Genomic DNA, 12,333 nt, shown 5'->3' with positions numbered 1-12,333 from the left:
ACAAACAAAAAAATATACACAAAATACAAGCAAAATGGCTTAAAAATTGCTAATTTTTTATGTACATAAGAATTGCAATCATTATTTTTGAATATATATAGAGGAAAAACATATTATAATCTACAAATTAGAAGAAACATATAAGCCTATCTTATCGTCGTAAATATGCAATCTATAGTTGTTGGTCCTTCTTTTACCTCGTTGATTTGACTTTAACAACTTCTTTCCCAAACTTAGATTTGTGTTTTAGAAAGTCATAGTTGGTGAGTTCTCAAAATTTATAGACGGTCAATAAAAATTCATTACAAAAAAATCAAATTATTGGTAATATATATATATTTTTTAATTTTTAATTTTAATTGAAAGTAATTATTGTTTTATTAATGTAATTTAATTAAAATTAAGTAACAAAACCAAATTACAAAAAATAATAAAAATATTTTTAAAATCATAAAAAATTATTTAATCAATGACTCAAAAAGCATTTTATACTAAATATATACGAACGAATGGTGTTGAGTTCACATGTATTCCGTGAAGCCAAGTCACCGGTCAACTTCCGTGAAGGTTCAGCTTCCAATTTGCATGAGGCAACTGCCGTACGTCTTTACTTTTTATACCTAAATTCCGCTCAATTATTTATTGCACCTTCCGCATTCAAATGGAATTGAATTTGTCTCCAAAATTGAATTAGATTGGTTGAATAAATATTTAAATTAAATAAATTTAAAAATAAAAAAATTGAAGTAAATCAAAAAAATTAATTTAATTTAAAAAATTAAAAAAAAAACAAAAGTTTGATAAAAAATGATATTTTAATCGATTCAATTATTTTAATTTTTTTCAATACAAAAATCAAATTAAATCGAAATAATCAAAATTATCAAACTTAAAAATTGAATCGAATTACAGTTTGAACCAAACTGAACCGATAATTTTAGATAATTCAATTCAATTATTTCAGTTTAATCGAAATATTTTTTACTCTTATCACCCATAATTTTAGCCAATTTATTTCAGTTTAATAGAAATGTTTTTTACCTTTTTTTTTTTTTTTTGAAGAATGTTCAATTTAAGTTATATACACTTTATATAATGTAAATAATGTAATATACAAATTAAATAATACAATATAGGGTTACTATGTAGTGACTTTTCGTGTGATATGTGTTTTATATTACACTTTTTAGGTTATACAGGGTAGTGGTGCTCTTAAATATAATAGAATTGTTCTATATTATATAGATAATGACTAGATGAAAGTGAGTGAGAATAATTTTATTTTATTTTTAAATTTATAAAAATTTAATATGACTTTTGTTGTGTCGTAGGCACAATCTTAAAGAAAGAGATCTAAAATTTTATCAGAAGAAGAATTTCACAAAAATAAGTCACATGTGTATGAAATCATCAGATGACTGAGGTCGAGAGATACCAATCCGAGTGATCAAGACTAAGACCGAGTGAACTCACTTGAGAGCCTCTCTCGATACCTTTGAGAGACCCTCGCGATAATTGATGAATTACTTGGCAATTGCTATTCAGAAGACTCTCGTGAATTATCCAGACATAGAAGCTTCTCTCTTAACAGCATGATTGACCCTGTTGGGAGACTACAAATCTCGAGAGATTTGATATCTAGACACTATTCACGCGTGAATAACAAAAAAATAAAGTCAATTTTATCTTCAATATTCTCGCTTATAAATTCAAAAGATAACCTAAAATACTCGTCGAAGATTGTAACTCTCCCTTTACCAGTCAGTCTTCTCTTCCTATAAATAGGAGATTCCTTCTCTAACAAAAGTACACTCAAAACTCTACAAATATTGCAGCTCTATTATCTTTCTGTTTTATGCATTGCATTCGAGAGATTAATTAAAGTATCAAAAGGTTCACGTAAGAAACTCACTCGCCATTTAATTAGTTATTTTCTCTGTAGCTCTCTCAAATACTATACTTGAAACACTCTTTCGTTGTACATAAATTTATTATTATATATAGACAACAACAATTTTATTTTTAAAATTTGTTTACGCCGTAAGATTAAATGTCTCAAGCTAACAGTATTTCTGAAATTCAATTTAAACAAAAATAAAAAAAGATCTCAAATTCGAGGGTTCTTAACTCTAAGTTTGACACTTTAATGGGAAAAAAGATTGTATAATTAAGACTATGATTACAATGAAGGGTAAATTATAACAATGTGTTCGTTATAAATTAATCATTGTACTTTATATCAATTAAATTTTTATTCATTTCTTGATTTATCATCAAATTATATTAATCCAAAATTATTTTATCGTTAAAATTAACATAAAACCCACAATCAAATAATTTTAGAGTTTATATCAATTTTCGTCAACAAAAAGTTTGATAAAAATTAAAAAAAAAATACAAAAAATAATAACAAAAAAAAGACAATAAGCAATTTATTATTATAAATTTGTAACAGTTAACCTTGGGGGCCAAGCCAGAACCCGAAATGTCCATTATGCCCCGCAGTTTAATGATATTCTGATTAAGAAATAAATTTATAATTAGTTAATTAATCAATTAATTAGGTGTCTACAATTGGCAAAGGGAAGGGCCGTTCATGTGAAATAGCATTTTAAGATACAGCTGGAAACTATTTCAATTATTTTGGGGGGGGTGCCAACTGAATAACATCTTCCTCGCAGTTGTCAACCAATTTTTTTTATTTTTAAATTTAATGTATTATATATTGAGAAAGACGGATATACCCTTATTCCCCAATCCTTATCCACTCTCCCTCTCTCTCTCAGTTCCCTTTTCCCCTTCTGTTGGCGATTAAGGGTGGCATCTCTGGATTCTTGCTTGCGCCTCGCGCTTCGCTTCGGATATTCTTCAAGGGCAATTACGTCATTTCAGGAGCCTCGAAGCTTATTTAAAGTCGGGTTGCCCGTTGCTTTGGATTCTCGTCCTCTGGGTGGCTAATCTTTTCCATTTCCGTTCATTTAACCCCTTTGGATCGTTGAATTTGGGTTATGGTCCCGTAAAGATCAAACAATTCAATTCTGTTGCGTGGGATTTGAAGGATTGATTTCGGGTTCCTTCCGCGTTGAGATTAAAATTCAAATTCACAATAGTGTGAAATTCGATTCGCAAAAGACTTTTGGCCCTGGGTTTTTGTGTTGGAATTTGTGGTCAATTAAGACTTTTTTTTTTTTTTGCTTTTTTTGAATTGGATCGGTTTAGGTTTTTTGGTGTTTTGGATTGTTGATTGTTGAATTCTGTTCGTGTTTTTGTGGGGGTGGGGGGCAATTGAGTCCAATTAGGGCTTCCGAATTGGTTCAATTTGCGGTTCTTTCGGGACAATTTTTGGTTTTGGATTGGTTTAATTTGGGGTTTTCTCGCTTTTGATTTGGCTCAATTTTGGGCGATTGCGTGCCGTTTTGGGTTATGAATTTTCTCTTGGGGATTCACTTGGCGTTGAATTCGTTCTAGTTCAGGTTTGGGGGGCTTTTGAAAAGATAATGAGCTTTGAATGTTGTTAGTGGTGGTGGTGGTTGTTTGAGCGCACTGCGGAGGTGAAGTGGTGGCGGACGGCGGCGGCTGGGATGGACTGTAGAGTCTATACGGCCACCGGAGACATGTGGGTAAGAATGGCCGGAGGCGGGGGAAAGTACGTGGGTCAGATGAGCCATGAGAGCGAGCACGACTTGGCCGTCATGGTCAGTGATTTCTTGGAGAATGGTAGTGCTGGCACCGACTCTTGGCAGAGCAGCGACAGCGATTCTGGCTTCTGCGATCTTGCTCACCTCGCCAACAACATTTTGGTTTGTAACTTACTCTCTCTCTCCTCTCTCCGTAAAAATTGTTTTATCTTGAAAACCATAACTTTCCGGGGAAGTCTTTGCTTCACTGTAGATGGTGGAATTTTCTTTTTTCTTTCCCTACTTGTTGGTATTTGGGAGTTATTCATATTTGCTTTTGTGTGCTCTGTTATATTTATCTTTATTTGTTTTGCCCTTGGATTTGAATTGAAGTGCTGGTTGTTTTTGACCTCCGAGAAAATGTTTAGTTCTTTTCTTCTTACCGAAGTTTAAGGATAAACAACAACATCATGAATTTTTATCTACTCCACTTGAGCATTCTCACCTACTGGTGGCCCCAAGTCGGGATATTGTGTTACAGCCAACGTAAAACTTGGGGGTAATCAAAGTGTCTGGGTATGGTTGACTCTTTTTTTGGAAATTCACTTGTTTACTTGAGGGGATAGGAAATTTTGGTGCTGTTCTTGTTTGAAGTTTAGGAAATCAAAATGTGATATGATTTTATTACTTTTTTGTCAGGGTCTCGGCCTGACAAGGGAAATTCTCCTTGTGTGGGGAATTAGGGTTGGGTTTGAGAGAGAACGAGAGGGAAATAAATGAGAGGGAGAGGAGAAATTAGAGAGAAATTGAGAGAGAGAGAATCTGGAAATTCATCAAAGTGTTTATCGATGATCTCTTATTGAGAGGGAAAGCCCCTTATATAGGCCTATCCTCATAGGCAATTCAATTGTTACAACCACCCTCAACCGCTTGGCTCCTACTGTTATTTTGTTACAACCCTCTACTGTATCAACTACCGCCACAGCTTCTAGTTACCTACCCTCTACTTGTTACAACCTCCCATACATTGATTAACCCCCTTAACTACGCTTAATCACCATAGGGTCCTGACATTTTTCTTCAAATGAAATTGAGTTTATACTATAAAATACCTAGCTGCTTATACGTTTTGCTGGCCAGTCAATGGATTTTATAGTTGCATGTAGAAATAATGTTGATGTTACACTTCTTGTAGAAAGGTGGATGGTCTTCTTCTATTATTTGTGTGTGATTGTCTTGTTGTGGCAACGTACACCCATCCCTCTGAGATTGAACTGCTAGGTTCTCTACCAAATTTATAAATCACCCAAACGAGAACTTAAAAGCCTTAAAAATGTACAGAATTCCTTCTAAGATACAGACATTTATAGAAACACTTGTATTTGTGCATTTTAGAATTTCATGGTGCCTGCATGTACTAATTTGCCTATTGGCAAAGAGGTTTAGACTTTATTAGGCAAATGTCTAATTTTTACTATTATTTACACCTTTTAAGTTTAAAGTCAGAATGCCTTTGCCACATCCTGTTGTGTGGCTTCTCTCTCTATCTCTCTCTTTCTCTCTCTCTCTCTCTCTCTCTATATATATATATATATATATATATGCTTCCTCTTGTTCAAGTAAATAACAAAATATGGTAATGGAATCGAGGAGTGTGGAGGACTTGTGATGTATGTAATTTGCACCTTTTGGTTGGAGTTAGAAACTAAATGTAAATGTCATCCTTCTATAGCTGCTCGCCTTTCAAAAATACTGTTGACCTATGGTCTCTCTTTCTGCACATTTCTTTTATTTTTCCTTGTTTCTCAAAAATGAAAAGAATCAAGTAATACCTGTTTGTAGGTTAAATTACTTTGAGCAATAATTTTAGGTTGTGTTTGGATGGGATCATTTGATCCTATCATTTGGGATTTGAAATCCTAAACCCACCGTTTTGCTACCATTTTATAGAAAGGATTTGGACTTAATAAATGGGAGGATTTCAAATGAGGGGGTCATTTGGACTAAAATAATTAATCACTCATTAATTATAAAAATACCGTATTCTCATTCATTAATAACAAATACTTATATTTATTAATGTATTTAACATACACATACACATAAATATACATATATGTACATATATACCTATAAAGTATATGTGCATATGCATGTATACATGTATATATTTTTATTTTTATACGCATATATAGATGTCTATATTTGTATATATATTTACATATGTATTCATAAACATACAAACATATATATGTGTTATTCATATGAATGTGTACACATTACATATGAATATAATTACGTATATATATTTGAATGTTCGAATTTGAAATCAAATGTATAATATTTATCTAAACACCTAATTTCAAATAATGTTATTTCAAATTTGAAATTTTGAATGACATCATTTGAAATACCTCCATCCAGGCACAACCTTGGGTAACCTTGTAGCATTTGGCATTTATTATGATATTAATATAGCGTTGGATATATTAATATCACTTCTCTGTCTCTCTCAGAGGTCTAGTTGAGGAATGTCTCCACCTCTCAATCTTCAGCCTCCTTTTTTTTTTTTCTGGTTATAGGCCTCAGCAATTATCCCACCCTAATCTCAGATTGGATGAATGAATGAATCCTCTTCAAGTGTCCAATAGACTGTTTATGTTCAGAGTAATTACTTCTCTGTTCAGCTTGGATCGCACTGTTGTTGGTTGGGAGAGTTAAGACTTTGCTTGCAAATAAGCAAGAGATCTCCATGGAGGAAGCATAATTGAGATCTGCTTAAGAGAAGATCTAGCAGCTTTGACCATAACATAAAGGAGCCATTCCAATTTTGCTAAGGAACCCATGGAAACAACTGGAAGGGATTATAGTATTCTGTCAAAGGATTCAACAGCTCTAGCTATTTCAAAGTGGCTTCTGAAGTCTATATCAATGATCAACCAATCAGAGCGTCCAGCACCTCTGTAATATACCACATCAATATATTCATAGTCTTCTGCATAATACCCAAAACATAATTAGCCTTGGATCATTATAATAGAAACTGTGTAAGCAAAATAAAAAGTAGAAACCAATTTCACATTTAGTTAACCAATAAAATGTTTCCTAGTGCAATAAGCAACCCCAACAAGAGAACCAACTTAAAAATGTATAGTACAATGAGGAAATCACAAAACCGGTTAGCTGCTTTGATCCTACAACAATTTAAAAGTTGCTTTGTACATCCAATAACAGCAACAACAATAATAATAATTTTTTCTTTTTCTTGAGTGAAGTTGCATGATGCTATCTTCGTTGTTCACGGACACTAAATTTTATACTTTTGTCTTTTGCCAGTGTTACAATCTCTCTGCTGACCGATATGAGAGTGACTTGCTGTCAGTGGTTAATTCCCTTCTACTATCTATCAGTGACACAGACCTTCACCTTGTCAATTCAGGTCCATGTAGTAATGCCGGCTGTGTCAGGTTTTCTCTAGTGAAGCTTCTGAGGCTTTCTGGTTATGATGCTGCTCTTTGTTCATCAAAGTGGCAGGGTACTGGGAAGGTCCCTGGAGGTATGTCATTGATTACATTAAACAAAAAATTTAATTCTTTTCTCATATTTACCTAACACTACCTAAAAAATATAATCCCAACGTAAAGAGAGAGCTCCTTTCATTAGGTTATAATTCTGGACACTCTAAACATAGAGGACACCGTATCTGCTACATTTTAAATTGCTGCATACAGAAATATGTTTGAATCAGTTGGCCTTTGCAGCTAGTAAACCTTCAAATGTTTTGACCCCCGAAAAAAACCCATTATTATTATTACTACTATTTTTGTTTGGGATGTGTAAAGCAATTGTTTGTCTTGGGGCCTGCTCATATCAGTTTCTGTCCCAATGGGCTTGCTTCTTTGAGTCCGAAAACATTTTGTTGGTTTGCTAAATGTGAAATCAGTTTCAACTTTAATGTTACCGAGGCCAATTATGTTCTGGGTATTATGCAGGAGACCATGAATATATTGATGTGGTAAATTACAAAGGTGCTGGAAGCTCTGACCGGTTGATCATTGATATAGACTTCAGAAGCCACTTTGAAATAGCTAGAGCTGTTGAATCCTATGACAGAATACTCAACTCCCTTCCTGTTGTTTACGTGGGCTCCTTAGCTAAGTTGGAACAGTTCCTTCAAGTTATGGTTGAAGCTGCTAGATCTTCTCTCAAGCAGAACTCAATGCCGCTTCCTCCATGGAGGTCTCTTGCTTATTTGCAAGCAAAGTGGAACTCTCCCTACCAAAGACAGGTTAGTCCAGACAAACAGCGAAGAACTCTTCCTTCTGAGCATAAGCAGTGTATAGGACACTTGAAGAGGATTCAATCTTTGCTCCAGTCCGAGATAAGGGTGGAACGACTGCTGAAGCCTATAAACAGAGAAAATAACAGGAGGCTGAAGATCGAGAGGTGGATGCATTCGTCAATCAGGACACTTTGAGAGGCGCAGAAATACCTGCCCTGGGATTGGATTTCTTCTCCCTTTCATACAATAAAATTCCAAAATTAGAAGTTGATATTCATTCATATAGCTGAGGCAATGCAACACGGAAACAATAACACGCCAAAAATTGTGGTGGAAACGTTTTTCTTTTTCCATCTGACGAGGAGTTATAGTTCAGAAATCACCTTACTTTCTCTTGCACAAGCGGGAACAAGAGCACTAGGACTATTGAACTCTGCTGGAGGTATCTCTAAAAACCCTCAAATCTTGACACGGAAACCAGTTCAACCTGCTTCAGTTTAACCCTGGAGCCATTGTATTTTGTTTTTCTTGAGCATAATTGAAAATGTGTCTTTTCCATGTCCATAATGTTGTGGGGATGGATACTAAGTTTTGTTCTATTCTTTATTCTTGTTTGATGCTTAATTGTCATTCTTCCCCAGCGGTCAATAAGGGTTGATTTTGTTTTGTACTCTTGTTCTATTCACCATATTATTATAGTTGGTGGTTTTATTACACTTTTTTTTCATCATTTTGCTTGCACTGCTGCTCTGTTACTTTGATTTCATTGTTTGGAGTCTTGGGAATATATTTGTGGCAACTTTGTGTTGAATTCTTGTAGACAGAAGATATTTTCCTTGTTTGGTAAGGGTGAGAATTTGAGATCACTGTTCTTTAAATATTTCAATAGTTTCATAGTTGGTGTGGCAGCATTTGAGTTTTGACAGATGGATGGTTCTTGAGAAGGGAGCAGTGCTTTGTGCGGTCTATATTCTGACCCTGTGACTGCGAGGGGAACTGCTCTCTCTGGCATTGTTGAGAGTGATGGAGAACAACCATACACGTGCCCCTTATCATCAATTTTAAGGGCAAGATTGGCAGATATTAGGGTAGGCTCAAAATTGAAACAAATTTAAACTAGGGTTCTGTTAGAACACACCAGCAGCTGCGGCTAGAATAATCTATTGGCAATGGGTTTCAAATGGTCTAGGTTCTAGTGATTGCCTCCTTTCTCTCTTTTTTCATTATTGGATTCTAGCCATTGCTGAAATCAAGCATTTTTTTTTTTTTTTTTTAGTTTTTTAGTTTTAAATTAGATAAAAATTAGGAATAATTTTAAGTTAAAATTTTGATTTAATAATGAAAGTCATTTGTAATGAAGGGGTATCGTGACAATAAATTGCATTGGGGGGGGGGGGGGGGGGGGCCTAAAACTATAAAAACTTTGGGAGCTAGAAAGCTCTCGAGCCCTATTCAAAGTTTATATATTCAAAGCTAACCTTGGCCTTAATATTCGTAGGTTGTAGGCCACATTGGGCCTTGACATTTACAACCCACCTTCGTCCTCATATTTTAATTAAGTAGGATGGTACTGTTTCTATTTTTCTCGCTTTAGTTACATTGAAGTAAAGATGTGGGGGACTCTTGATGATATTCGAGATATAGTTCAATTGACATGTATACATCTTACTCGAATCTAGCTCAACCTCAAGCCCATTATCTAGGTCACCCTTGGTCTTGGTTTGCTTAACCAAGCCACCATCGACCTCAGTATTGTATTTAGGCCTGCCTTGGTTCAAAGAGAAGGTCTTTAACAGACCTAATGGTAAATTAATTTACTCAAGATTGAATTTTCTAACTCGACTAAGATTTTCACCTAAAATTAAGTGATAAAGTTCAATCATGAATTAAGATTACTTTCTACAATCTCTAGCCACATTAATTCTAATTTCTATAAATTTGGATAAACTCTTTCTCCTAAATCTTAAAAAAAAATGATTTGCTAGGTGATCTTAATCCCTCTAAATTTACCTACGATCACTATTGCCAAACGATATCTAATAAAAAAACTTATTTCTAAGTGAATAATTATTGCTAAACTACTATATATATAGAATAGGATCATTTGATTCGAGTAAGCATTCTCAATTATAAGTTTTAGTTTTCTTGTTCTGTTTTTACTATTGTTCCACGTCTTAGTTAGGCATTAAAATAATTTTTTTAACAAGTCTAAGTCATTGCGGAGTGTTTATAATCTCTATTTTGCAGATTCGTTAACCTAAAATTTTACTTACAGGCTAAGTCATCAAATAATTAATAATTTAAAATTATTATAAATAATTATTCCCTATGCAATTAGTAAACAATTGTTATTACAAACAGTTAATTAACAAATTTACTCAAAACAATAAAGAAACTCAAATTAATTACAATTTTCATTCAAATTAATAAACAATTGTTTTTGCAAATAATTTATCTTAATAAACAATCATTAATTGCAATTTAAATAATTTGCAACCTATGGCTTTAGTAATTATTAATAAACAATTATTAATTTATGAATTACCATTAATAAACACACGCGCACGCAACACACAAAATACACTATTACACACGCGGGCACGATGCTGACGAGACCAGTGGCCGGTGGCCCTACTAGCCAACAAGTAGGTGAGGGTGTGGCAGAGGCGCAGCCGACGGTGGTGGCGATTTGAATGGCAGCACAGTGGCAGGCGATAGGGGATAGGTGGCAGGCAGGCGTAGGTCGGTCGTCGGTCGTTGGTTGCCGGTCAATCTAAATGAGATAAGAGATTGGGAGAGGCAGCGGCGGCCAATAAGTTAGGCATTAGGGTTTTCTGGGGACTGGGGGGTACCAAACGTGAAAGAAAGAAGAGAACGCATATTTTGTTTTTTTTTTTTTTATTGAGTAAATAGGAAGAAAAATTCAGACTTTTCTGCATTTTTATAATTTTATTTAAATATTTTAATTTTAACAATTATACTTCAATTGACTGAATTGGAATCCATTTTATTCAAAACTTAAAATTAATTTATAAGATGAGTGTCATTATTGACATAACACGCTATTTCATTAAAAAAATATATGAATGAGCTCTAGATATATACATGTAGAAAAAAAATATATATAAAATAAAATGATTAACTAATCAACGCCTTTCATCATTGTCGACTTTCATCATCGTTGCCTCTAACAAATTAGTCGTTGCCTCTAGCCAAACATTATTGTTGTCGCCTCGATCTTCTCATTCGTTGCATCAATCGTCACCTCCAACTTCCAAATTGCCTGTTGCCTCTAGCCTAGCATCATCGTTGTCATATCGATCGTCGTCTCCAACTTCAGATCAACCACCGCCTTTAGTTCAGCATCATCGTCGTCGCTCAATCTCATGCCCTTTCTTTTCTTTGTATATATATGTATATATTAATAGAAGCTAGAGGCGACGAAGGAGAAGGCAACGACAACGGCAATGACGACGGGTGTTAGGCTCTGGCAGTGATAGAAGTGATGGAGGAGGAGGCAATAGCGACAACGCTAGGCTAGAGGCAACAGCCAATCTGGAAGAAAGAAGCAATGATGGACACGACAAATAAGAAGATCTAAGCTACGACAACTGCACTGGGTTGGAGACGGTGGTTGATCTGTTGAAGTCGACGATGATGAATGGTGGTGACCAATTAACCATTTCATTTTGCATTTTTTTTTCACATGTGTACATGTGGGGCTTATTCAAAATATTTTTTAGTGACGGGTGACATGCCACCTTAGCAATGATACAAGCTTCACAAATTGATTTTAGATCTTGAATAAAATTGCATCTAATCGAGCCAATTGGGATACAATTGTCAACATTGAAACGTTTGAATAAAATTATAAAAACGTGAAAAAGTTTAAATTTTTCTTGCTATTTGTCTTTTTTATTTTAATTATTATTAACATTTAATAATTATAACTCGTTTCACAAGTATCGGATTAGACTTTATCAAAAACCAATCCTCCTTAATACTAGGACCAATATTAGAACCACCCATAAGGTTTAACGTAATCGGAAGAACTATCCCCACATTTTGGAAGAAGAATAAAAGAAATAGAAGTGCAAGGAATAAAGATGAAAGCAGAAGTGGTTGGTGGTAGTGGTGGTTGCATAAAGATCGCTAGGTCACAAGAGAATATATAAGAAAAGAAAAAGAATAACACATTGAGAAAAAGTGGAGGCGACGACAATTGTTTAGTCACCATAGAAGTAACGGTGAGAAAGAGAGAGAATTTTTTTTTTTAAATATAAGAATATTTTGATTATTCATGAATATATTTAATTAAAATTAACTAACGATAGAAAAAATTACAATACGGTATTAAACTTAAGGGTGCTCGTGTATTTTTCAAAAGTCAAAACTAGCTTTTATAATTATTTTAAATCTGATGAGTATCACATG

The 12,333-nt window shown here is 34.2% G+C and overlaps 1 protein-coding gene across 1 annotated transcript; it reads left to right on the top strand.

Moving 5' to 3' along the window:
* The first annotated feature begins 2,927 nt into the window (after positions 1-2,927).
* On the top strand, positions 2,928-8,629 carry LOC127810293 (uncharacterized). Its single transcript, XM_052349681.1, has 3 exons — positions 2,928-3,800; positions 6,954-7,173; positions 7,610-8,629. Exons 1-3 carry the CDS (start codon positions 3,582-3,584, stop codon positions 8,092-8,094), a joined length of 924 nt encoding a protein of 307 aa, XP_052205641.1. The 5' UTR covers positions 2,928-3,581; the 3' UTR covers positions 8,095-8,629.
* The last annotated feature ends 3,704 nt before the right edge of the window (positions 8,630-12,333 follow it).

Source organism: Diospyros lotus, chromosome 9 (genome assembly GCF_014633365.1).
Source record: "Diospyros lotus cultivar Yz01 chromosome 9, ASM1463336v1, whole genome shotgun sequence".
NCBI classification, from domain to species: Eukaryota; Viridiplantae; Streptophyta; class Magnoliopsida; order Ericales; family Ebenaceae; genus Diospyros; species Diospyros lotus.
Note: the sequence above shows the minus strand (reverse complement) of the source record. Positions and strands in the feature narration are given on the sequence as shown.